At 38.9% G+C, this 24,259-nt stretch overlaps 1 protein-coding gene and 1 long non-coding RNA gene across 2 annotated transcripts; both read left to right on the forward strand.

Annotated features, from left to right (window-relative positions):
• Positions 1 to 1,862: 1,862 nt before the first annotated feature.
• On the forward strand, positions 1,863 to 5,329 carry LOC308460935 (vomeronasal type-2 receptor 116-like; the record flags this gene model as incomplete). Its single annotated transcript, XM_080977473.1, has 5 exons — positions 1,863 to 1,960; positions 2,076 to 2,126; positions 2,787 to 3,013; positions 3,243 to 3,470; positions 5,252 to 5,329. The coding sequence occupies exons 2-5, from the start codon at positions 2,093 to 2,095 to the stop codon at positions 5,327 to 5,329; spliced, it is 567 nt and encodes a 188-aa protein (XP_080833599.1). The 5' UTR covers positions 1,863 to 1,960; positions 2,076 to 2,092.
• Positions 5,330 to 10,352: 5,023 nt separating this feature from the next.
• LOC308460244 lies at positions 10,353 to 14,226 on the forward strand. Its single transcript, XR_013978519.1, has 4 exons — positions 10,353 to 10,422; positions 11,366 to 11,592; positions 13,699 to 13,825; positions 13,927 to 14,226. It is a non-coding gene; the product is annotated as an uncharacterized lncRNA (long non-coding RNA).
• Positions 14,227 to 24,259: the final 10,033 nt, after the last annotated feature.

Genomic DNA, 24,259 nt, shown 5'->3' on the forward strand with positions numbered 1-24,259 from the left:
CCCTCCTCTTCCAAGTCTGAAGGCCCTCACAATTCTAAACTCTTCTTGACCCAAGTCCAAGTCCCAAAAGTCAGCAAATTCCTGTGTAAGAAAGTCTATCAAGTGTTCCTTCTCCAATTCAGGTAGGGCTCTAATCCTCAGATAATCCTCTGTTTTTCTTTAAGTTCAATCATAGCAAGTGTCAACTTATGTTCATCAAGTTGCCTCTGTAGGGCTGGGACTCTCTCTCTCTCTCCAGTTGTGTTACTTTACATTCAGCAGCAACGGCTTTCTCCCTGGCTTCCTCCACAGTCTGCCGTATCAGAGTAGATTCCTGTATCAATTTCTGGATAGTTTCTGTATTGGTATTCTTCACATTTTGTCCCAGATTGTTTATACTTTCCGTTGCAACATCCACTTTCTTATTAAGCTGTTCCAATGAATCATTTATCTTACCTAATGCAGCCGCTAAAACCTCTTCTGTCGACATTCCTCTTGGTTTTGATTGTACTGATGCAGAAGCAGCAGCAGAGGAAGCAGGGAGGCCTGGTGTTGAGCCTCTTCTGGGTTGCTGCCAAGTCCTCCCAGACCTTGATGTTTTTTCAGCAGTTGGCTGATCTGTTTTTTCCTTTCCATTTGCCATAACACTTAAAAGATTCAAGGTCAGTCCCAAAGTCTCACAGTTTTTTATCTTGCAGCTGGAAATTCCCCTAGCCCAACTCTTGTAAAGCAACCAGTTTCAAAGGTTTCCACTAGGGGGAAACAGTTTCTATTTATGTTATTTTGTATTAATCAATAATGTCCTCTTTTAAACATAGTTCAAACAATCCAAAGTTAGTTTCAATTTTCAGTTACTTTACTCCTTTTTAAAAGCAGCCAGAGATAGTAGAAACAATGTATTTCTCTTGTTTAGCTAGCTGTCAATGAACGTTCTAAACGCTGTCAATGAACATTCCAAAAGACGTCAGTCCTGCTAGCAGCCCGTTTCCAGGGTCAGAGCGGCGGTATTTTAGCTCTCTTCGCTCTCTCCTGCAAGCATACTCAGTCCACAACTTCCCCCCCTCTTCTCCTGCCTGCAAGGGGGGGGGGTTAAGTTCTTTACCGATGGAAATTTAGTCTTTTACAAAAGGCTTTCCAAGACTTCAGCTTGCAGCCTCATTGCTTCAGTCTATTTACAAAAGGGGGAAGGCGGACTTCCTGTATTAAGCCTCCCCGTTACAGTACCAAATTAAACGTTTAAAAATCCAATTCTCCTGCTTCAGCTCTACTCACGGGTAATTACTTTGAAGTCAAATTGTCCACAGGAAAAAGTCAGCGCTCTCCGGCAACAGCTATGCGGCTTCGCTCCGTGGAAGAAGCAGACGATTCGAAGCACCGCGCCGCTCACCCCACGTTGCTCCGGACCCCCGAAACCGGGTTCCCCGCGAGTAGGGGAGGTGCAAAGGGTGCCCGCCGAATCCCACGCTCACAGGCTTCTCCCTCCTGTGATTTTTTACGGGTCTCCGCCTTCACCGTGGTGGCCGGACCCAAATTCCCACGGAGCAAATTCCTCCCGATCAGAGGAATTCCGCCATTACCGGAGGCACCAACCCGGAAGCTACAACCACAGAAACTACAAGGTTTATAGCATTATTTATTCCTGCATTGTAGATTCATTTTGTGAATTAATGAAAGTCATGTTATTGGCAGAATCATTACCAAGTTTTACCAGCATGTTCTGGCTCTGGTGTTTGCCATAAATGAGCTCAACAAGAATCCCAAAATACTGCCTAATGTGACACTTGGTTTCCACATATGTGACACCTATTATGATGCAAGGATGACCTATCGCACCACACTGGATCTGATCTTCAAGTCCCATAGGTTTTTTCCAAACTACAAATGTACCACAGAGAAAAACCTCCTAGCCGTCATTGGAGGACTGGGCTCTGACACTTCTTTCCATTTGATGGATGTCTTAGCTCTATATAAGATACCACAGGTACGATATGTGCATGGGGGCTGGTGGGAATATATATTTCTGTATTTACAACTAGGAATAATGTGATGGTTCAGAAGAAATAACTAGTGATATTGAATTTGCTTGAATTTCAAAGACCAGAAAAAGACCCTAATGACAAAGACCCTACTCCTAACTTATCTACACAGTATGTATATATTTTCTTACAGCTTACATATGGCTCATTTACCATAGAAGAGACCAAAATAATGGAAGTTCTTCCCTTTTACCACATGATCCCAGACGAAAACATTGAGTATATGGGAATTATATTGTTACTTCAGCATTTTAGGTGGACCTGGATTGGGCTCTTTGTTGTGGATGATAACAGTGGAGAGCAATTCCTAAAAATACTGGAGTCATTGTTTTCCGGAAATGGAATCTGTTCAGCCTTCACCAAAAGAATCCCACAAGAAGCTCATATGGAAGATTTCATAAATCAGTTTTTTGATTCTAGTTCAATTAATTTGTCTTCCCAAGATTGTAAAGCTCGTACAATTATCATGTATGGAGAATCTTTAATAATTTTGCATCTGAGAGTTTTTATATATTCACAAGATTCAGGAAATACAAAAAAACCCATTATTTGGAAAGGTGTGGATTGTGACAACCCAAACAGATTTTATATTAACAGGTGCAGCAAGAGGATGGGATTTTCAGATATTCCAGGGTGCCATTTCATTTGCCATTCACACAAACGATGTTCCAGGTTTCAGGGAATTTCTTCAGAATATAATCCCTACTAGGACGGAAAGAGATGGTTTCCTCCAAAATTTCTGGGAGCAAGCATTTGATTGTTCATTTCCAGATCCAGGTATGCCTGTGATGGATGATGATACTTGTACTGGAGAGGAGAGGCTGGAGAATCTCCCTGCAGGTCTTTTTGAAATTCACATGACTGGACACAGCTACAGTATCTATAATGCTGTTTATGCTTTGGCTCATGCTTTGCATGCCATGGACTTTGGTAGATCCAAACCTAAATCAAAGGTAGTTGGTAACAGTGTCGAACTTCAGTCTCTGCAGCCTTGGCAGGTAATGTTTCCCCAACAAATGCTTCATATTTCAATGTACATACTTATACAGGGTGATAATACATTAGTTTTTGTCCTGCTTGGATAAATAATGAAAATGGTACACATATTCTTGTTTTGAAAACAGCGTTTACAGTTCCTTTCTATGAATGAAATTTGAAACGAAGGCCATTCTGAAATCTTAAGCATGCTGTTTTTCTTTTTTGATTTCCTTCTCTTTTTGCAAATAGCTCCACCATTTTCTTCAAGGCATCTCATTTAACAATTCAGCTGGAGAAACCATGTCCTTTAATGATCAATGGGAAATGCGTGGTGGATTTGACATCATGAACCTGGTCACCTTTCCCAACAATTCCTTTCAGAGAGTAAAAGTTGGAAGTGTTGCTCCACATGTTGCTGATAGGAAAGAAATTACCATTAGTGAGCATAAAATTGTGTGGCATGGATATTTTAATGAGGTATTGATTCTACGTCTATACTGGAGAACCCATTGTGTTGAACTATGAAGTCAGGAGTAATCTTTTCTCCATAACCCGACATGGCAATGGCACTTGAAACTCTAGCGTGAATTCAATTTTTCCTTTCACATTCAGAAACCAGAGGTGGTTTCAGGGCAGCACAAACAGTTCCTCCCACACTGGGCACAAAGCAGAGGAGGCTCCCAGTTAGCAATTGCCCAGCTTGGGAAGGAGCTGGGAGGGACCTATGACACTGTTGATGCTGTTTCCCCTCCTTCACTCTTGGGTGGGTGGGTATTATGCTGCCATGTCTTCTGGGCTCCATTTGACATTAAGACTAATGGAATTATCAATACATTTCACAAAGGGTGTCTTTTAGTACATCACATTATGCCAGCTACATGGATGTCATGATCTACCAAAATAAACCATAGAAAATGTTTGGATTGGCACACACCACTACACAAAGATTGTGTCTTCCTGACAACATTATCTTAGTGAGCTGTCTTGCCTGTTTGCCTCTTTTGACCCATTTCTTTGCTCTTGTAGTGCAGTACCTTAACAATGAAATGTACACCACCATATCACTTCAGCAGAAATTGGATTGTACTAGATGAACCATGTGGGCTCTTAAGGTCCATTTCAATTCAACAACTCATTATAGTGTCTTTGCATGTTACACGTGAAAGAGTTGGAGCTCAATTGTAGAGCATATGTATTCCATGCAAAGGGTCCCATGTTCAGTCTTTAGGATCTCCAGGAATGACTGCCTGAAATTCTAGGGAATTGCTGGTGCTACATTTCAACATCACTGTCTCAATGGTCTGAGTTACTATTTGACACTAGTGTAAGGTCTTCTGTGTTTCTGCTCTTTAAAAAACAATTCATATTCCACTTAATTACAATAGTTTCTAAGTGGTTTATAAAGATATCATACAAAAATCATCAGTGTGTGCTATAAAATCAAACCACATTAGCAAGACCACTGGAATCAAACAAGAACAACACTGGAAGTTCAAAAGGGGCATCATAAAAATTCTACAAGTAGTAAAGACGCACTCAGTCATGGCAGGCTGGAATAAAGCAGAATTGGGAATGAATGTGGGGGTGATGTTTATGAAAATATTGGCTATTCAAGTTCTGCCAGATCATAGTAACTTCCTCTGACCTTTAAGGTCACCTTGATAACAATCACGATAAGAACAAAACCTTCAAACTGTATTACATTCATCATTATTTTGTCATTCCTGCATGTATTCTTCTGAACATTTTCAGGCAACTTACCTAGAGGCACATCTATGAGATCTGCCATGATAATTACAATTTCACATAAACCAATGGCAGAGGGGAAACAGAATACTTATTACTGTAAATAAAACAAGTTACACTGGCACAAACATCCTGCATCTATATATCATAGATTATTTCGTTTCATTTGAATGTGCTCATGGCTGTCTCTATTGTTATGATACTTCATCAGTAACTGAGAAATATATCTTTTCAATATAACTAAGTATTTAAAAAACAAAAAAACTAAAAATGTATATGGACAGGTGGTTCCTCTTTCTGTGTGTAATGAATATTGCCACCCTGGTCATCAGAAAAAAAGGAAGGAGGGTGAAAAATTTTGCTGCTATGATTGTGCTCCATGTCCAGATGGGAAGATTTCAAACCAAACTGGTAGGTCATGTCATCTTTCCATAACAAAGGGTGAAAATATTTTGCTATATCCAATGAATTGCCACTAATTTGGAATTCCCCCACCTCAACCCCTTTTACAGATACGGAAGACTGTTTCAAATGCCCAGAAGATCAGTATCCAAGCAAGAACAGAAGTCAGTGCAACCCCAAAATCATAATTTTTTTTGTCTTATGAAGAACCTCTAGGAAAAGGCTTAGCTTCAGTTACGGCTTCTTTTTCTTTCATCACAACCTTAGTGTTTGCTACCTTCATTAAGCATAAAGATACCCCCATTGTAAAAGCAAACAACCGGGACCTCACCTACATCCTCCTGGTCTCCCTCCTGCTCTGCTTCCTCTCCTCTTTGCTATTCATTGGCCAACCTGGGAATGTGACCTGCCTTCTCCGACAACCAACATTTGGAATCATTTTCTCAGTGGCTGTTTCTTGCATGTTGGCCAAGACCACCATTGTTTCTCTAGCATTCATGGCCACAAAACCAGGATCAAGAGTGAAGAAATGGATGGGGAAGAAAGTATCTTATTCAATTGCTGGTTGTTGTTCACTGGTTCAATTGTGTTTTTGCACGGTGTGGCTCTCAACCTTCCCCCCATTCCCTGATTTAGACATGCATTCAGTGAATGAAGAAATCATTGTTCTGTGTAATGAAGGGTCTGTCACCATGTTCTATTGTGTCCTGGGCTACATGGGTCTCCTGGCTATCAGCAGCTTCATCGCGGCCTTCCTGGCCCGCAAGTTACCTGACAGTTTTAATGAAGCAAAGTTCATTACATTCAGCATGTTGGCATTTTGCAGTGTTTGGTTGTCCTTTGTTCCAACTTACCTGAGCACCAGAGGGAAAGGCATGGTGGCTGTGGAGATCTTCTCCATCCTGACGTCCAGTGCTGTGTTACTGGGATGCATCTTTTCCCCTAAGTGCTACATCATTTTGCTGAGGCCTGAACTGAACAGCAGGGAGCAGATAATGAGGAGACAACATTGAGGAATTTGTCCTCTTTTCTCCAGTCATACTGCTTTGCTTGATGGTCAAGTATTTTGGCACAACATGGGATGATGTATTTGGTTTCAAATGCAAGAACAATTATTTTCTGGTTTTTTTATGTTGTACAACTAATATGTTGACTTTGCAATCATAAAGCTCCAGAGGGTTTGTGGTTTACCTACTAGAGAGGAATGGCAAGCTAAGCTGTAAGACTACACTGAAATGGCAAAACTGACTGGAAAACTCATAAACAAAGAAGACAAGAAATTCAAGAATTAATTGGAAAAGTTCATAACTTATTTAGGAGACAACTGTAAGCAGATAAAAATATTAGCAGGATTTTAATCTCACTTGTAATGTAACAAATACTATGGAGAATATGGATAGATACAAAACAAAGACTATGAAATAATATGCAGTTGGAAATGTTGACAATAGGACCCATCAGGCATGGGGGGAAGTGTCGACATTCAGAGAAATCTCATTTTATGGATATGTATTTGGTATTGTAATTAATTTACATTTGTAATATCAAATAAAAATGATTTCAGAAAAAAGAGGGCATGTGTGTGACGGGGTGAACTCCCATTGCTTGGTCCCAGCATTACCAGCAATTGCAGATAAATAGTACCTCTACGGCAGGAAGGTAAACAGTGTTTCCGTGCCAGAAGCGCATAGTCATCTGGACACATGACTGGGAAAGCTGTCTGTGGACAAACGCCGGCACCCTGGGCCTGAAAGTGGAGGTGAGCACCACAGTCAAATTCAACTGGACTTATACACCCAGGTTCCTTTACTTTTTACCTTTTACACCAAATAGGGTACTGATTCTCCATGAACATGTCTTACAATTCTCTATTTAAGGTCAGACCACCCTTCCTCCCTTAAAAAAGAGAAAAAGTTTTTAAAATGCAGAATATAGGTAATTGCCTAGGAGGCACAGAAACGATCATTAAGGCGTCCTTTTTCCTTTGGTGACTCTCTTTACTGCTCTTGCAGACTGGAAGGAAAAGGTTAAGTAAATCCGAGGAAGTGGCTTCTATTTTGTAATTACATTTATAACCCACATTTCTTGTTTAAAGTGGAGTACATTGTTCTACTCTCCCCCAGCTGTGAGCAAGGTAAGACTCACACTGACTGGGAGCCTAAGGGCCACCTTCCTGCCTCTCTCCACCTGGTCCACGGAGCGGCCTGCCAGTCTTCATAAGTACTGCTGCTGCTGCCCAGCAAGGACTGGGGTACTTGGGGAAAAGTTTCGTCGGGAGGTTTTGCTATTATTCCTATTAATTTTTTGTATCTTTATTTTTATGTGGAAATTGTTCAGTTTGGTTATGAAGTTTTTGATGTCTTTTATTTCTTTTTATGACTACTTTGCTATGTTTGTAATTATGTAAATCTTTTCATATTGTAAGCTGCCTTGAACATTGTTTTAACTGTGGAAAGGCGGCATACAAATAAAAGGATGGTGATGGAATAATGATGATGATGACTGGATCAAGGTCTCTGACGGGGTTCAGGCTGAGCAGGGGTCAAAGCCCTGGTCTCCCAGGGCATTACCATTTCCCCTTTAAGTTGCACCACACTTGAAAGAGTGTAAGGATATGGTCTAATGTGGAAACAATATACATCTATCAACACCCAAGAAGACCCAAGACAAGAAAGATGTGCAACAAGTTGTATTTAGTAAAAATAATAACTATAGAAACCAAAACCAATGAGGCTGGGATGGTGAGGTGGCTTAATGGGAGCATTTCAATTCTCCCATTACCTAAGCCTGCTGCCAACCACATGCTGTCATCATGCATCAAGAAATCTCCTCCACCTTCACTGCATGCTGCTTGGGTACAGTGGTACCTCGGGTTAAGTACTTAATTCATTCTGGAGGTCCATTCTTAACTTGAAACTGTTCTTAACCTGAAGCACCACTTTAGCTAATGGGGCCTTCTGCTGCTGCCGCGCCGCCGGAACACGATTTCTGTTCTCATCCTGAAGCAAAGTTCATAACCCGAGGTATTATTTCTGGGTTAGTGGAGTCTGTAACCTGAAGCATATGTAACCTGAAGCATATGTAACCCAAGGTACGACTGTATATGAACATGATATGCACACAATGGCCCCATTGGACATCATTCATCCTGATGTACCTGATAGGTCAAAACACCACTCTGATGGGGAAATGAGAACTGGGAGGAAAAAAGATTGTCATTTTCAGCAGGGGGCTAGTCCACTGTCCCTCAGACCATGTGGGGGGCCAGACTATATTTTGAAAAAGAAATAATGAACAAATTCCGATGCCCCACAAATAACCCAGAGATGCATTTTAAATAAAAGAACACATTCTACTCATGTAAAAACACCAGGCAGGCCCCACAAATAATGCAGAGATGCATTTTAAATAAAAGGACACATTCTACTCATGTAAAAACACGTCGGCCGGATTTAGAAGGTGATTGGACCGGATCCAGACCTTCGTTTGCCTACCCATGCTCTATAAAAAAGTGGCAATGAGATTTTACCAATGTCACATCACATGATGTAATGGCAACATTTTAAGGAAGCCTAAAATAAAGGATACAGTGGTACTTTAGGTTACAGATGCTTCATGTTACAAACACTTCATGTTACAGACTCTGCTAACCCAGAAATAGTACCTTAGGTTAAGAACTTTGCTTCAGGATGAGAACAGAAACCGTGCGGTGGCAGCAGCGGGAGGCACCATTAGCTAAAGTGGTGCTTCAGGTTAAGAAAGAACCTCCAAAACAAATTAAGTTCTTAACCCGAGGCACCACTGTATATTTATAATAAATTATATCAAAGTTGTGTGTTCTGGTGTTTTGCATAAAATACTACAGACATTCTCAACACAGCCTTTCCCTTTGATTTCTTAGTTCCGCTTGATGCCAAAAACGGGGTATAAAATGTTAATTTCCCCTCATAAACACACAATTACCTACAGCACTATCATTTGCTCAGGTGGTCAAAGCTCCAGAGACTTTCAAAAGGGTAGGAGAAAACAGTCAGCAAGCAAGTCTGAAAGAGATTATAAATGAACACGTGTGCTATGGGAAATTTGGATTAAATGCAAGAGGCAAGCAACGCTGTCTCTGACATTTTTTCTCTGTTGCCTTTTATAAGCTCTATGTAAGGAAATAGGTGCAGGGCAATTTATATGTAGAAAGAAGCTTTGAGGAAAGCATGCTAGGAAAAACATTACTGCTGCTTCTTTTGTCTTCCATTGTGCCCAAAGTAGGTCCCCTGAAATGTCTCACAGGTGATCCGCTGCCTATACCACATGAATGGTACCAGCCAGGTGGTCTCCTCATTGGTGAGATTACTTCTCTTTTCTTTTACTTTTTCCATGAAGTTTGGTTCAAGGAACATCCTACTCAGAACCTCTTTGACATCCCACAGTAAGCATCCTCTTATCTGAACCGTTTAAATTGCATGTATTTAGAGAAAATATGGTTGCTGTAAATATTTTTTAATGGGGAGTTATAAAACATTAAGAAGTAACCTCTATGTTTATTCCTTGTGCACTGGAAAGAGAGATTAAATATCTCGATATATTTTTCTCAGGACATGACAAGGCACTATGCATTACAGATTTTTTAAAAATGCATATGTTATATATGACAAAGCACAGGCAAAGGTTTGGCTGGCAAGAAGAGTGATAGTTGGCTGTGGGGAATCAGGAGCAAATGTAAAATATATTCCCATTCCTGTGAGATTTGAGTGCTCATGTAGATAAGTGGGATTACAGCATAACAGTTTCATGAATTGTAGATACATAATTGGAATTAGAAAAAAATGTCTATTGTCAGGATAGTGACCAAGTTCTGGCAATATGTATATCCCTTGGCTTTTGCTGTAAATAAACTCAACTCAGTTACACACAGGTATGACTAGGTTTATAGCATAAAGAATTCATGCATTTCCGACTCATCTTCTGAATTAATGAGAGTAATACTACTGACAGTGTTGTTACCAAGTTCTACCAGCATGTGCTAGCCTTGGTGTTTGCCATAAATGAAATCAACAAGAATCCCAAAATACTACCTAATGTGACACTTGGTTTCCACATCTCTGACACCTATTATGATGCAAGGATGACCTTTCGCGCTGCACTGGATCAGATCTTCAAGTCACATAGGTTTCTCCCCAACTACAAATGTGCCACAGAGAAAAACCTATTAGCTGTCATTGGAGGACTTAGCTCTGACACTTCATTCCATTTGATGGATGTCTTAGGTCTATATAAGATACCACAGGTAGGATATGTGCATGGCTGCTGGTGGTAATATTATATCTTTCTGATTTTACAACTTGTAATAATGTGATGGTTAAGAAGAAAGACTTGGGGATATAGTGTATATTTGTATTTTCATATATAATGAACGTTTCCATAACTTGAGAAATTTCAGCCAGAAAAAGTCAAAAATTCTTTTGAAAAATATATTTTGTCATGCAGAAGTTCCTAATAAGTGCCTTCTGAAATATTTAGAGTACTCCTAACTTACCTCTGAAATATTTAGAGTACCTCTAAATATTTACCTCTTATCTGTGTTTTCTTACAGCTTACATATGGCTCATATACCATAGATGAGACCAAAATAGTGGAAGTTCCCTCCGTTTACCGCATGGTCCCAAACGAAAACCTTCAGTATATTGGAATTATATGGTTACTTCATCATTTTAGGTGGACCTGGGTTGGGCTCTTTGTTGTGGATGATAACAGTGGAGAGCAATTCCTAAAAATACTGGAGCCATTGATTTTCAGACATGGAATCTGTTCAGCTTTCACCAAAAGAATCCCCAAAGGAAATCTTATGGAGGATTTAATAAATCAGTTTTATGATTCCAGTGAAATTCATATATCTTTCCCAGATTGTAAAGCTAGTACAGTTATCATGTATGGAGAATCTTTAAGAATTTTACGGCTGAGAACTTTTATGCATTCACAAGATTCAGGAAATACAAAAAACCCATTATTTGGAAAGGTGTGGATTGTGACAACCCAGACAGATTTTATATTAACTGGTGGTACAAGAGGATGGGATTTCCAGATGTTCCAGGGTACCATTTCATTTGCTATTCACACAAAAGAGGTTCCAGGTTTCAGGGAATTTCTTCAGAATATAATCCCTACTAGGACGGAAAGAGATGGTTTCCTCCAAAATTTCTGGGAGCAAGCATTTGATTGTTCCTTTCTAGATCCAGGTATGCCTGTGATGGATGATGATACTTGTACTGGAGAGGAGAGGCTGGAGAATCTCCCTGCAGGTCTTTTTGAAATGCACATGACTGGACACAGCTACAGTATCTATAATGCTGTTTATGCTTTGGCTCATGCTTTGCATGCCATGGTCTTGGCTGGATCCAAACATAAATCAAAGGCAGTTGGTAACAGTGTCAAACTTCAGTCTCTGCAGCCTTGGCAGGTAATTTCTTCTCAACAAACTCTTCTTATTTCAATGACTGATGGCTACATGGTCAGAATACATTATTTTTTGTCCTCCTGGAATAAATAAGGAAGATATTCAACATCTTTCTCATTTCAAAAATTGGGCTTACATTTCCTTCCAAAACTGAAACTTGCAATGAATGGCATTCTGAAATCTTCAGCATGCTGCTATTTTGTCTTGATTTCTTTCCTTTTACTTTTGAAATAGCTCCACCACTTTCTTCAAGGCATCTCATTTAACAATTCAGCTGGAGAAACCATTTCCTTTAATGATCAATGGGAAATAAGCGGTGGATTTGACATCATGAACTTGATCACCTTCCCCAACAATTCCTTTCAGAGAATAAAAGTTGGAAGTGTTGCTCCACATGTTGCTGATAAGAAAGGAATTACCATTAGTGAGAATAAAATTGTATGGCACAGATGTTTTAATGAGGTATTGATTCTGGGTCTTTCTTGGAGAGCCCATTGTATTGAATTAAGATATAAGGAGTATATTTTCTCCATTACTTGATGTTGCAATGGCACCTGAAACTCTAGAGTGAATTCAATTTTTCCTTTCACATTCAGAAACCAGAGGAGGTTTCAGGGCAGCACAAAGAGTTCCTCCCAAACCAGGTCAAAGCAGAGTAGGCTCCTAGTAAGAACCTGCCCAGTTATGGGAAGGAGGTGTAAGGGCTCTGGAAGGGTCAAAGAATCTTCAACGCCCTCCCCAAAATCTAGTTAGCACTCATCCAGCTTGGGAAGGAGCTTGGAGGGATCTATGACCCTTTTTATGCCCTCCCCCCCTTCACTCTTGGGTGGGTGGGTATTATGCTGCCATGTCTTCTAGACTCCATTTGACATTAAGACTAATGGCATTATCAATACATTTCACAAAGGGTGTCTTTCTGTACATCACATTATGCCAACTACATGGATGTCATGATCTACCATAATAAACCATATAAAATGTTCGGATTGGCACACACCATTACACAAAGATTGTGTCTTCCTGACAACATTATCTTCGTGAGCTGTCTTGTCTGTCTGCCTCCTTTGTCCCATTTCTTTGCTCTTGTAACGCAGTATCTCAACAATGAAATGTACACCACCATCTCACTTCAGCAGAAATTGGATTGTACTAGATGACCCATATGGTCTCTTAGGGTCCTTTCCAATTCAACAATATATGATTTGTCACAGTGTCTTTGCATGTTACATGTGAAAGAGTTGGAGCTCAATTGTAGCGCATATGTTCTCCATGCAAAGGGTCCCATGTTCAGTCTTTAGCATCTCCAGGAATGACTGAGGAAAAACCCTGCCTGAAATTCTAGGGAACTGCTGGTGCTACGTTTCAACATTAGTGTCTCACTGGTCTGAGTTACTATCTGACACCAGTGTGAGGTCTTTGTTTCTGCTCTTTAAAATACAATTCATATTCCACTTAACTACAATAGTCTCTAAGTGGTTTACAAGATATCATAGAAAAATAATCAGTGCATAATATAAAATCAAACCACATTAGCAAGACCACTGGAATCAAATAAAAACAACTCTATGTGTTGCAAGTTCAAAAGGGGCATTATGGCAATTCTACTACTAGTAAAGACGCACTCAGTCATGGCAGGCTGGAATAAAGTAGAATCAGGATTGAATGGGGAGGATTTTTACAGAAATATTGGCTATTCAAGTTCTGCCAGATCATAGTAACTTCCTCTGACCTTTAAGGTCACCTTGATGGCAATCATGATATGAACAAAAGCTTCAATCTGTATTACGTTCATCATGATTTTGTCATTCCTGCATGTATTGTTCTGAACATTTTCAGGCAACTTACCTAGAGGCACATCTATGAGATCTGCCATGATAATTACAATTTCACATAAACCAATGGCAGAGGGGAAACAGAATACTTATTACTGTAAATAAAACAAGTTACACTGGCACAAACATCCTGCATCTGTATATCATAGATTATTTCATTTCATTTGAATGTGCTGCACGGCTGTCTCTATTGTTATGATACTTCATCAGTAAGTGAGAAATATATCTTTTCAATATAATTAATTCTTTAAAAAAAAAAAAAAATGTATATGCACAGGTTGTTCCCGTTTCTGTGTGTAATGAATATTGCCACCCTGGTCATCAGAAAAAAAGGAAGGAGGGTGAAAAATTTTGCTGCTATGATTGTGCTCCATGTCCAGATGGGAAGATTTCAAACCAAACTGGTAGGTCATGTCATCTTTCCATAACAAAGGGTGAAAATATTTTGCTATATCCAATGAATTGCCACTAATTTGGAATTCCCCCACCTCAACCCCTTTTACAGATACGGAAGACTGTTTCAAATGCCCAGAAGATCAGTATCCAAGCAAGAACAGAAGTCAGTGCAACCCCAAAATCATAATTTTTTTGTCTTATGAAGAACCTCTAGGAAAAGGCTTAGCTTCAGTTACAGCTTCTTTTTCTTTCATCACAACCTTAGTGTTTGCTACCTTCATTAAGCATAAAGATACCTCCATTGTAAAAGCAAACAACCGGGACCTCACCTACATTCTCCTGGTCTCCCTCCTGCTCTGCTTCCTCTCCTCTTTGCTATTCATTGGCCAACCTGGGAATGTGACCTGCCTTCTCCGACAACCAACATTTGGAATCATTTTCTCAGTGGCTGTTTCTTGCATGTTGGCCAAGACCACCATTGTTTCTCTAGCATTCATGGCCACAAAACCAGGATCAAGAGTGAAGAAATGGATGGGGAAGAAAGTATCTTATTCAATTGCTGGTTGTTGTTCACTGGTTCAATTGTGCTTTTGCACGGTGTGGCTCTCAACCTTTCCTCCATTCCCTGATTTAGACATGCATTCAGTGAATGAAGAAATCATTGTACAGTGTAATGAAGGGTCTGTCACCATGTTCTATTGTGTCCTGGGCTACATGGGTCTCCTGGCTATCAGCAGCTTCATTGTGGCCTTCCTGGCCCGCAAGTTACCTGACAGTTTTAATGAAGCAAAGTTCATCACTTTCAGCATGTTGGCATTTTGCAGTGTTTGGCTGTCCTTTGTTCCAACTTACCTGAGCACCAGAGGGAAAGGCATGGTGGCTGTGGAGATCTTCTCCATCCTGACGTCCAGTGCTGTGTTACTGGGATGCATCTTTTTCCCTAAGTGCTACATCATTTTGCTGAGGCCTGAACTGAACAGCAGGGAGCAGATAATGAGGAGACAACGTTGAGGAATTTGTCCTCTTTTCTCCAGTCATGCTGCTTTGCTTGATGGTCAAGTATTTTGGCACAACATGGGATGATGTTTTTTGGTTTCAAATGCAAGAACAATTATTTTCTGGTTTTTTTATGTTGTACAACTAATATGTTGACTTTGCAATCATAAAGCTCCAGAGGGTTTGTGGTTTACCTGTTAGAGAGGAATGGCAAGCTAAGCTGTAAGACTACACTGAAATGGCAAAACTGACTGGAAAACTCATAGACAAAGACAAGAAAATCAAGAAATAATGGGAAAAGTTCATAACTTATTTAGGAGACAACTGTAAGAAGATGAAATCATTAGCAGGATTTTAATCTCACTCATAATGTAACAAATACTATGGACAATGTGTATAGATACAAAAAATAGACTATGAAATAATATGCAGTTGGAAATGTTGACAATACGACCCATGAGGGGATGGGGGGAATTCCTGAGATTCAAAGAAATCTCATTTTATGGATATGTTTTTTCTATTGTCGTTAATTTACATTTGTAATATCAAATAAAAATGATTTCAGGGGGGAAAAGAGGGTATTTGTGCGATGGGGTGAGCTCCCATGGCTTTGCCCCAACATACCTGCATCAGTAGATAAGTAAGTACCGCTATGACAGAAAGGTAAGCAGTGTTTCTGTGCACTCTTGTTTCCCTCACAGTTGCACCAGAAGTGGTTTACTCAGGCAGGTCACATGTTCTAGAAAGCTGTCTGTGAACAAACGCCGGCTCCCTTGGCCTGAAAGTGGAGATGAGGGCCATACCCAATAGTCAAATTCAGTTGAACTTAACTGTCCAGCGTCCTTTACTTTTTACCTTTTACACAAAATACGGTACTGATTCTCCATTAACATCTCTTGCAGTTCACTATTTAAGGTCAGACAACCCTTGCTCCCTTAAAAAAGAGGGGGGGGGGCTTTTTAAAATGCAGAATATAGGTAATTGCCTAGGAGGCACAGAAACAAACCAAACATCTCACCAAACACCTGCAACATGTCTCATGAAAAGACCTGTTGTGTTTCAAACTTGGTACTAAAACAAGATTCATTATGTTACGAAAAATTGCTTGCAAAATACAGTAGTACCTTGGTTTTCGAACGTATCCCTTGATGAACATTTCAGTTTTCAAATGCCATCAACCCAGAACTAAATGTTTAGTTTAGTTTTCAAACACGCCTCAGAAGCTGAACATGTCATGTGTTAGGGGCTGGTTTGAATCAGAAGATTGGGGAATGCAATCACAGGATGATCAGATCCAGAAGAGGAGGAGACTTTCTCTGAAAATCTGTCCTGTATTGGGGAGACTCCATTCCAGTTTCCCATAAGGCATTAATTTTCATATGAAAAGTCCATCAACCATTCCATAAGTCCTTCATAAAATATAGATTTCTCTTCATTTGGTGCATATATGTCTACAACCAAAGTTTTATTCCCTTGGATATTAACTCCCACCCCAACATTCACCATTTTAATCAGTCAATCAGTTTAATTGTATATATGCCAAAGGCCTTTACATCAGACAACATGTAATAAAAGGAAACTTTCATCTAAAATCATACAACATAACATGTAAAAGGTTACAAAATAAAAAGAAAGTTACAGCATTAAAACTTAAGATCGGAGTGCATTCATACGGCTACATATCTACCTCAGTCCTATAGAAAAAAATCAGTTTGGGGCAAAAGAGGGAATGCATAAATAAACAGAGATAAATTACTCACAGGCCAATAACATTTTGGATTCTAAAGAATACTACTTTACTATATGGTCAGGGGTCCCTTTACCTTTACCTACTTTATTATATAGAGACTAAAGAACATCAATTCACATACAGTTAAAACACAAATATATGCTTATTTCAGTACAGTATCCAGGGAAATCATACGTACAGAAATGATTAAATTTAATATTTAGCCATAGATGAGGTGTAAATTGCACTTCTGATTAATATGAAAAACTTCTTGTTCAGTATCTAATCTGCTTAGGGACCAGAGAAGACTTCTGCTCACAAATGGAAGACAAGATCCAACATGTTGCCTACCAGAAGGGTCAATTAGTATCAAAACACTGAGAGAGTCATTTCCCCACACACAGTTCTCCACAGCACTGTCATTTGCACATGTGGTCAAAGCTCCAGAGAATTTCAAAAGGGTAGAAGAAAACTGTCAGCAAGCAAGTCTGAAAGTTATTATAAATGAACATGTGTGCCATGGGAAGTTGGGATTAAATGCAAGAGGCAGGCAAGGACATCTATGACACTTTTATACTACTGCCTTGTTAAAGCTAGTTCTAAGGAATAGGTGCTGGGCAGCTTATAGTTAGAGAGAAGCTTTGAGGAAAGCATGTTAGGAAAAACAATGTTGCTTCTTCTTCTGTCTTCTACTGTGTCCAAAGTAGGTCCCATGAAATGTCACACAGGTGATCCCCTACCTATACCACATGAATGGTACCAGCCAGGGGGTCTCGTCATTGGTGGGATTACTTCTCAGATCATTTACTTCTTCCATGAAATTCTGTTCAAGGAACATCCTGCCCAGAATCTCTTTGACATTCCACAGTAAGGATCGTGTTAGCCAGATCTGTTAAGTTATGTTATATGTAACACAATATAGATAAACTTTGGCTGGGGAAATCGTAACCATTGGCTATAGGGAAGCAGGAGCAATTGGAAAAGATATTTCCACTCCTGTAAAAATTCAATTGCTAATTTAGATTAGTGGGATTATAGAGCAACAGCTTCACACATTGTAGGTACATATTCTGAATTAGAAAAATAATTCTATTCTCAGTGTAGTGAGCAAATTCTAGCAGGATGGATTTCCCTTAGCTTTTACTGTAAATAAACTAAGTTCAGTTAGATACAGGAACTACGAGGTTTGTAGCATAAACTATTCCTGCATTGTAGACTCATCTTCTGAATTAATGAAAGTAATATTATTGGCAGAGTCATTACCAAGTTCTACCAGCATGTTCTGGCCCTGGTGTTTGCCATAAATGAGCTCAACAAGAATCCCAAAATACTACCTAACGTGACCCTTGGTTTCCACATCTGTGACACCTATTATGATGCAAGGATGACCTATCGCACCACACTGGATCTGATCTTCAAGTCCCATAGGTTTTTTCCAAACTACAAATGTGACACAGAGAAAAACCTCCTAGCCGTCATTGGAGGACTAGGCTCTGACACGTCTTTCCATTTGATGGATATCTTAGCTCTATATAAGATACCACAGGTAGGATATGTACATGGGGGCTGGTGGTAATGTCATATTTTTCTGTATTTGCAACTTGGAATAATGTGATGGTTCAAAAGAAAGAACTAGTGATGAGAAAGGACTTCAGGATGAGAACAGAAATCGTGTTCCGGCACCGTGGTGGTAGCAGGAGGCCCCATTAGCTAAAGTGGTGCTTTAGGTTAAGAACAGTTTCAGGTTAAGAACAGACCTCCGGAACGAATTAAGTACCTAACCTGAGGTGCCACTGTATCTTTATGTTTTCTTACAGCTTACATATGGCTCATTTACCATAGATGAGACCAAAATAATGAAAGTTGCTCCCTTTTACCAGATGGTCCCAAACAAAAACCTTCAGTATATGGGGATTATATGGTTACTTCAGCATTTTAGGTGGAGCTGGGTTGGGCTCTTTGTTGTGGATGATAATAGTGGAGAGCAATTCCTAAAGATCCTGGAGCCATTGTTTTACAGACATGGAATCTGTTCAGCCTTCACCAAAAGAATCCCACAAGAAGCTCATATGGAGGATTTCATAAATCATTTTTTTAATAAAAGTCCAGTTGATGTATCCTTCCAAGATCAAAAAGCTGGTACAATTATCATGTATGGAGAATCTTTAATCATTTTGCGGCTGAGAGTTTTTATACATTCAGAATATTCAGGAAATACAGAAAACCCATTATTTAGAAAGGTGTGGATTGTGACAACCCAGACAGATTTTATATTAGCCGGTTCTTTAAGAGGATGGGATTTCCAGATGTTCCAGGGTGCCATTTTATTTGCTATTCACACAAAAGGGGTTCCGGGTTTCAGGGAATTTCTTCAGAATATAAACCCTACCAGGACGGAAAGAGATGGTTTCCTCCAAAATTTCTGGGAGCAAGCATTTGATTGTTCCTTTCCAGATCCAGGTATGCCTGTGATGGATGATGACACTTGTACTGGAGAGGAGAGGCTGGAGAGTCTCCCTGCAGGTCTTTTTGAAATGCACATGACTGGACACAGCTACAGTATCTATAATGCTGTTTATGCTTTGGCCCATGCTTTGCATGCCATGGACTTGGCTAGATCCAAATATAAACCAAAGGTAGTTGGTAACAGTGTCGAACTTCAGTCTCTGCAGCCTTGGCAGGTAATGTTTCCCCAACAAATGCTTTGTAGTTCAGTGAACAGTTTGGTACAGGTTGAGAATACATTAATTTTTGTTCTGCTTGGATAAATAATGAGAATATTATACATGTTCTTCTTTTGAAAATGTGGTTTACATTTCCTTTCTATGAATGAAACTTGAAAGGACGGCCATTCTGAAATCCTCAGCATGCTGTTATTCTGGTTTGATTTCTTTCCCTCTTTTCAAATAGCTCCACGTGTTTCTTCATGACATCTCTTTTAACAACTCTGCTAGAGAAAATATGTCCTTTAATGATCATTGGGAAATGAGTGCTGGATTTGATATCATGAACCTGGTCACCTTCCCCAACAATTCCTTTCAGAGAATAGAAGTTGGAAGTGTTGCTCCATATGCTGCTGATAGGAAAGTGTTTACCATTAGTGAGGATAAAATTGTGTGGCACAAATATTTTAATGAGGTATTGATTCTACATTTATTTTGGAGAACCCATTGTATTGAACTATGACGTAAGGAGTGTTTTTGCTTGCATTAATTCTTTTTCAAATTTAGATGTTTCATTCTCAAATCCCTTCTTTCTATCCAAACTTAATCTCTCATTTATTTGATAATATTGCAACCAGTCCATCAGGTATATCCTAATTTCTTCAAATTTCTTTAAGTTGAATTTATTATTGTTTTTTTCTAACAACATCCTGTATGTCGCCCAGTCTCCTTTCGTGTTCTTCTTTTTTACCACCAGGGCTTCTGTGGGTGACATTGACTGGGGAATCTTAGGTTCTAATAATGCTTTTTATTTGGCCCATATTTTATAAAGTTATTTTCTTATTATGTGGTTCAAAAACCCCTTGTGTGCCTTCACCTTCTCATACACCAGATACACGTGCCAACCAAAGCAGTTATCGAAACCCTCCAGATCCAGCATGTCCGTATGTTTTAATATGATCCAGTCTTTAATCCATACCAACCCGGCAGCTACATGATATAATTCCAAATCGGGAAGAGTGAACCCTCCTCTCTCCCTCTGGTCTATATGTAACTGATGTTTAATTCTCGGCTTTTTCCCATTCCAAATGAATCTAGTGATGTCTTTCCTCCAATTTTGAAAATATTCCATGACCCCTAAAATTGGGATGGTCTGGAATAGGAAGATCATTTTAGGTAAAATATTCATTTTAACTGCTGAGATTCTGCCCCAGATGGAGAGATGAAGTATTCCAAATTTCTAAATTTTTGTTTATCTCATTCCAGGTTTTGGTGTAATTATTAATACATTTTGTAGATATCCAGATTCCCAAATATTTTGCTTTGTTCTTGATCTCCAAACCCGTAATTTCCTGTAGATCCTTCTACTCCTCAGCTCTCATGTTTTTAACCAACAAGTTGTGGTTTTTTTGTAGTTTATTTTAAATCCTGCTAGTTTACCATATTCATTAATCAATTCTATAGCTAATGGGATACTTTCTTTGGGATCTTCTGTTGTTACTATCTAGTCGTCTGCATAGGCTCTTACTTTATATGCTTTTTCTCCTATCACAACTCCTTTTATTCTTTCCTTTTTTTCCAAAGTTTTCATTAGAGTTTCCAACACTAATATGAATAAGAGGGGTGACAGAGGACATCCTTGCCTAGTCCCTTTCATAATCTTGATATTTTCCATGACATCATCATTTATTACCAGCCTTGCCCTTATTCCCCTTTTGAACCTTTCTCCAAATTCCATTAATTTAATTTGCCTTTTCATAAAACACCAGGAACCATTGTCTATTGCCTTCTTTGCATCTATTAGCATCACAGCTGCCTGTTTTTCATTCTTAAATTCTAGATATTCCAATATATTGACAATATTACTGGTGTTGTTTTAAATTTGCCTTCCTGGTAGGAATCCAGCTTGGTTTGGGTGTATTATTTCTTTTTAAACGTGTTTTAACCTATCTGCTAGAATACCAGTGAAAGGTTTGTAATTGCAATTCAACAGAGATATTGGTCTATAATTAGACGCTAATTCTAGATCACTTCCCTGTTTTGGTAGCAGTGTGACATAGGCTTCAGTCCATGATTCTGATACCTTCCCTCTGTTACAAATATCATTCATTACTTCTTTTCAGGGTGTTGCCAATGTCTCTTCTATTTTTTGTAATACTCCACTGGGATTCCATTTGGACCTGGCATTTTCCCCGGTTTTGAATTTCCATCATTGAAACAGGGGTGTTTAACGTCTTTATCTTGTGTGGTGCTGGTAATTTTATGTTGATTTAAATATTGTTCTATTTCTTCTGGGTTTCTAATTCCGTTTTATATAGCTCTTTATAGTATTTCACAAAATTTTGTATAATCATTTTTGGGTCATCTGTCACTCTCTCTCCAATTCTAAATCTGTTAATTAATTTTTCACTCCGCCTTTTTTTAAGTTGCCAAGCAAGAAACTTATCCAGTTTATTGGCAAATTCAAAATTGCTGTGTTTCAAGATTTTCAGGTTCCATTCAATTTCTTGTTCTAACATAGATGAGTAGTCTGATTGTAGTAATTTTATTTCTTGTTTTATTATCTCATTGCTCAGGTTTTTTTTTTTTAATAAGTTCCTTTTCTTTCTTTCTTTTCCTCTAATAATTCTGCTTTTTTTTCTTTTCTTTGAAAAGAATTTTGCTGTATAAAGTAACACCTAATCACTGCCTTGCAGATGTCCCAAATCACTTTGATGTCGGTACCTTGATTGTTATTAAATTCAAAAAATTCATCTAACGTCTTCTTGGCTCCTTGAACTACTTCCTAATCATTTAACAGAGATCCATTAAGTCTCCATCTTCTTATTCCTTTTATACATATACCATAAATCAAACAAGTTACACGGGCACAAACATCCTGCACCTATATAACATAGATTATTTTGTTTCATTTGAATGTGCTGCAAGGCTACCTCAATTGCTATGATACTTCATCAGTAAATGAGAAATATATCTTTTCAATATAACAAATTATTTAAAATAAAATAAAGAACCATAGATCATATCATAGATTATTCTGTTTCATTTGAATGTGCTGCATGGCTGACTCTATTGTTATGATACTTCATCAGTAACTGAGAAATATATATTTTCAATATAACTAATTCTTTTAAAAAACAAAAAACAAATATTTATATGGACAGGTGGTTCCCCTTTCTGTGTGTAATGAATGTTGCCATCCTGGTCATCAGAAGAAAAGGAAGGAGGGTGAAAAATTTTGCTGCTATGATTGTGCTCCATGTCCAGATGGGAAGATTTCAAACCAAACGGGTAGGTCAAGTCATCTTGTCAAAACAAAAGGTAAAAATAATTTTCTGTATTCAATGAATGGTCAGTAAGTTGTAACTCCCCCACCCTAACCCATTTTTCAGATATGGAAGACTGTTTCAAATGCCCAGATGATCAGTATCCAAGCAAGAATAGAAATCAATGCAACCCCAAAATCATGCATTTTCTGTCTTATGAGGACCCTTTAGGCAAAGGCTTAGCTTCAGTTACGACTTCTTTTTCTTTCATCACAGCCTTAGTGTTTGCTACCTTCATTAAGCATAAAGATACCCCCATTGTCAAAGCCAACAACCGGGACCTCACTTACATTCTCCTGGTCTCCCTCCTGCTCTGCTTCCTCTCCTCTTTGTTATTCATCGGCCAACCTGGGAATGTGTCCTGCCTTCTCCGACAACCAACATTTGGAATCATTTTCTCAGTGGCTGTTTCTTGCATGTTGGCCAAGACCAGCATTGTTTCTCTAGCATTCATGGCCACAAAACCAGGATCAAGAGTGAAGAAATGGGTGGGGAAGAAAGTATCCTATTCAATTGCTGTTTACTGTTCACTTGTTCAATTGGGCTTTTGCACAGTGTGGCTTTCCCCCATTCCCTGATTTAGACATGCATTCAGTGAATGAAGAAATCATTGTACAGTGTAATGAAGGGTCTGTCACCATGTTCTATTGTGTCCTGGGCTACATGGGTCTCCTGGCCATCATCAACTTCATTGTGGCCTTCCTGGTCCGCAAGTTACCTGACAGTTTTAATGAAGCAAAGTTCATTACATTCAGCATGTTAGCATTTTGCAGTGTTTGGTTGTCGTTTGTTCCAACTTACCTGAGCACCAGAGGGACAGGAATGGTGGCTGTGGAGATCTTCTCCATCTTGACATCCAGTGCTGTGCTACTGGGATGCATCTTTTTCCCTAAGTGCTACATCATTTTGCTGAGGCCTGAACTGAACAGCAGGGAACAGATAATGAAGAGACAGCATTGAGGAAATTGTCTTCATTTCCACAGTCATGCTAATTTGCATGATGGACAACTATTTCACGTACATATCAGTTAGAAGAACAGGGGCATATTCAGTTTTATTTCTCTCTCCTGCATTGTTAGCATAGATAACTGTCTCTGCAACATCTTAATTTGCTGTTATATTTCTCTTAATTGGAAATTGTTCCCGTTCTTTTCCTTTTCATCTAACCGCACAGAAACATTTTGTAGTTTCTCTGGTCTCTTTCTTTTCTTTTTATGGAATAACTTCTTATGTCAGCTTGACTTGCATCCTAAACTGTCTGTATCCCTATGTCTTTATTAAACTTATTCTCAAAGAATTATTTTAACCTTTGTTTGCAATCTTGTTCAACCTTCTCTTGTTGTAACAATTCATTAAACTCCATCTAATAAAACTTATGAGTGTCATAATGACTGAACAGTGATCTGAGAAAAGCTTTGGTAAGATGTCTACTTTATGCATCTCAGTATGTAACTAGCCCTGGGGTGGATAGAAGAGAAGTTCCCTACCAGAGAGGAATGGCAAGCCAAGCTGATGGACTATGCTGAAATGGTAAAACTGACTGGAAAACTCAAAAACCAGGAGAACAAAATCTGTATTAAAGAATGGGAAAAATTTATAATTTATTTAGGACACCATTGTAATCAGATGGAAAGAATGGCAGGATTTCGATTTCACTTGTAGTGTAACAAATACCATGGACAATATGGATTGATATAAAAGTTAGAGTATGGAAGAATATGCAGTTGT

The sequence above is a fragment of the Podarcis pityusensis genome (genome assembly GCF_964106645.2).
Source record: "Podarcis pityusensis genome assembly, chromosome: 13".
Classification (NCBI taxonomy): Eukaryota; Metazoa; Chordata; class Lepidosauria; order Squamata; family Lacertidae; genus Podarcis; species Podarcis pityusensis.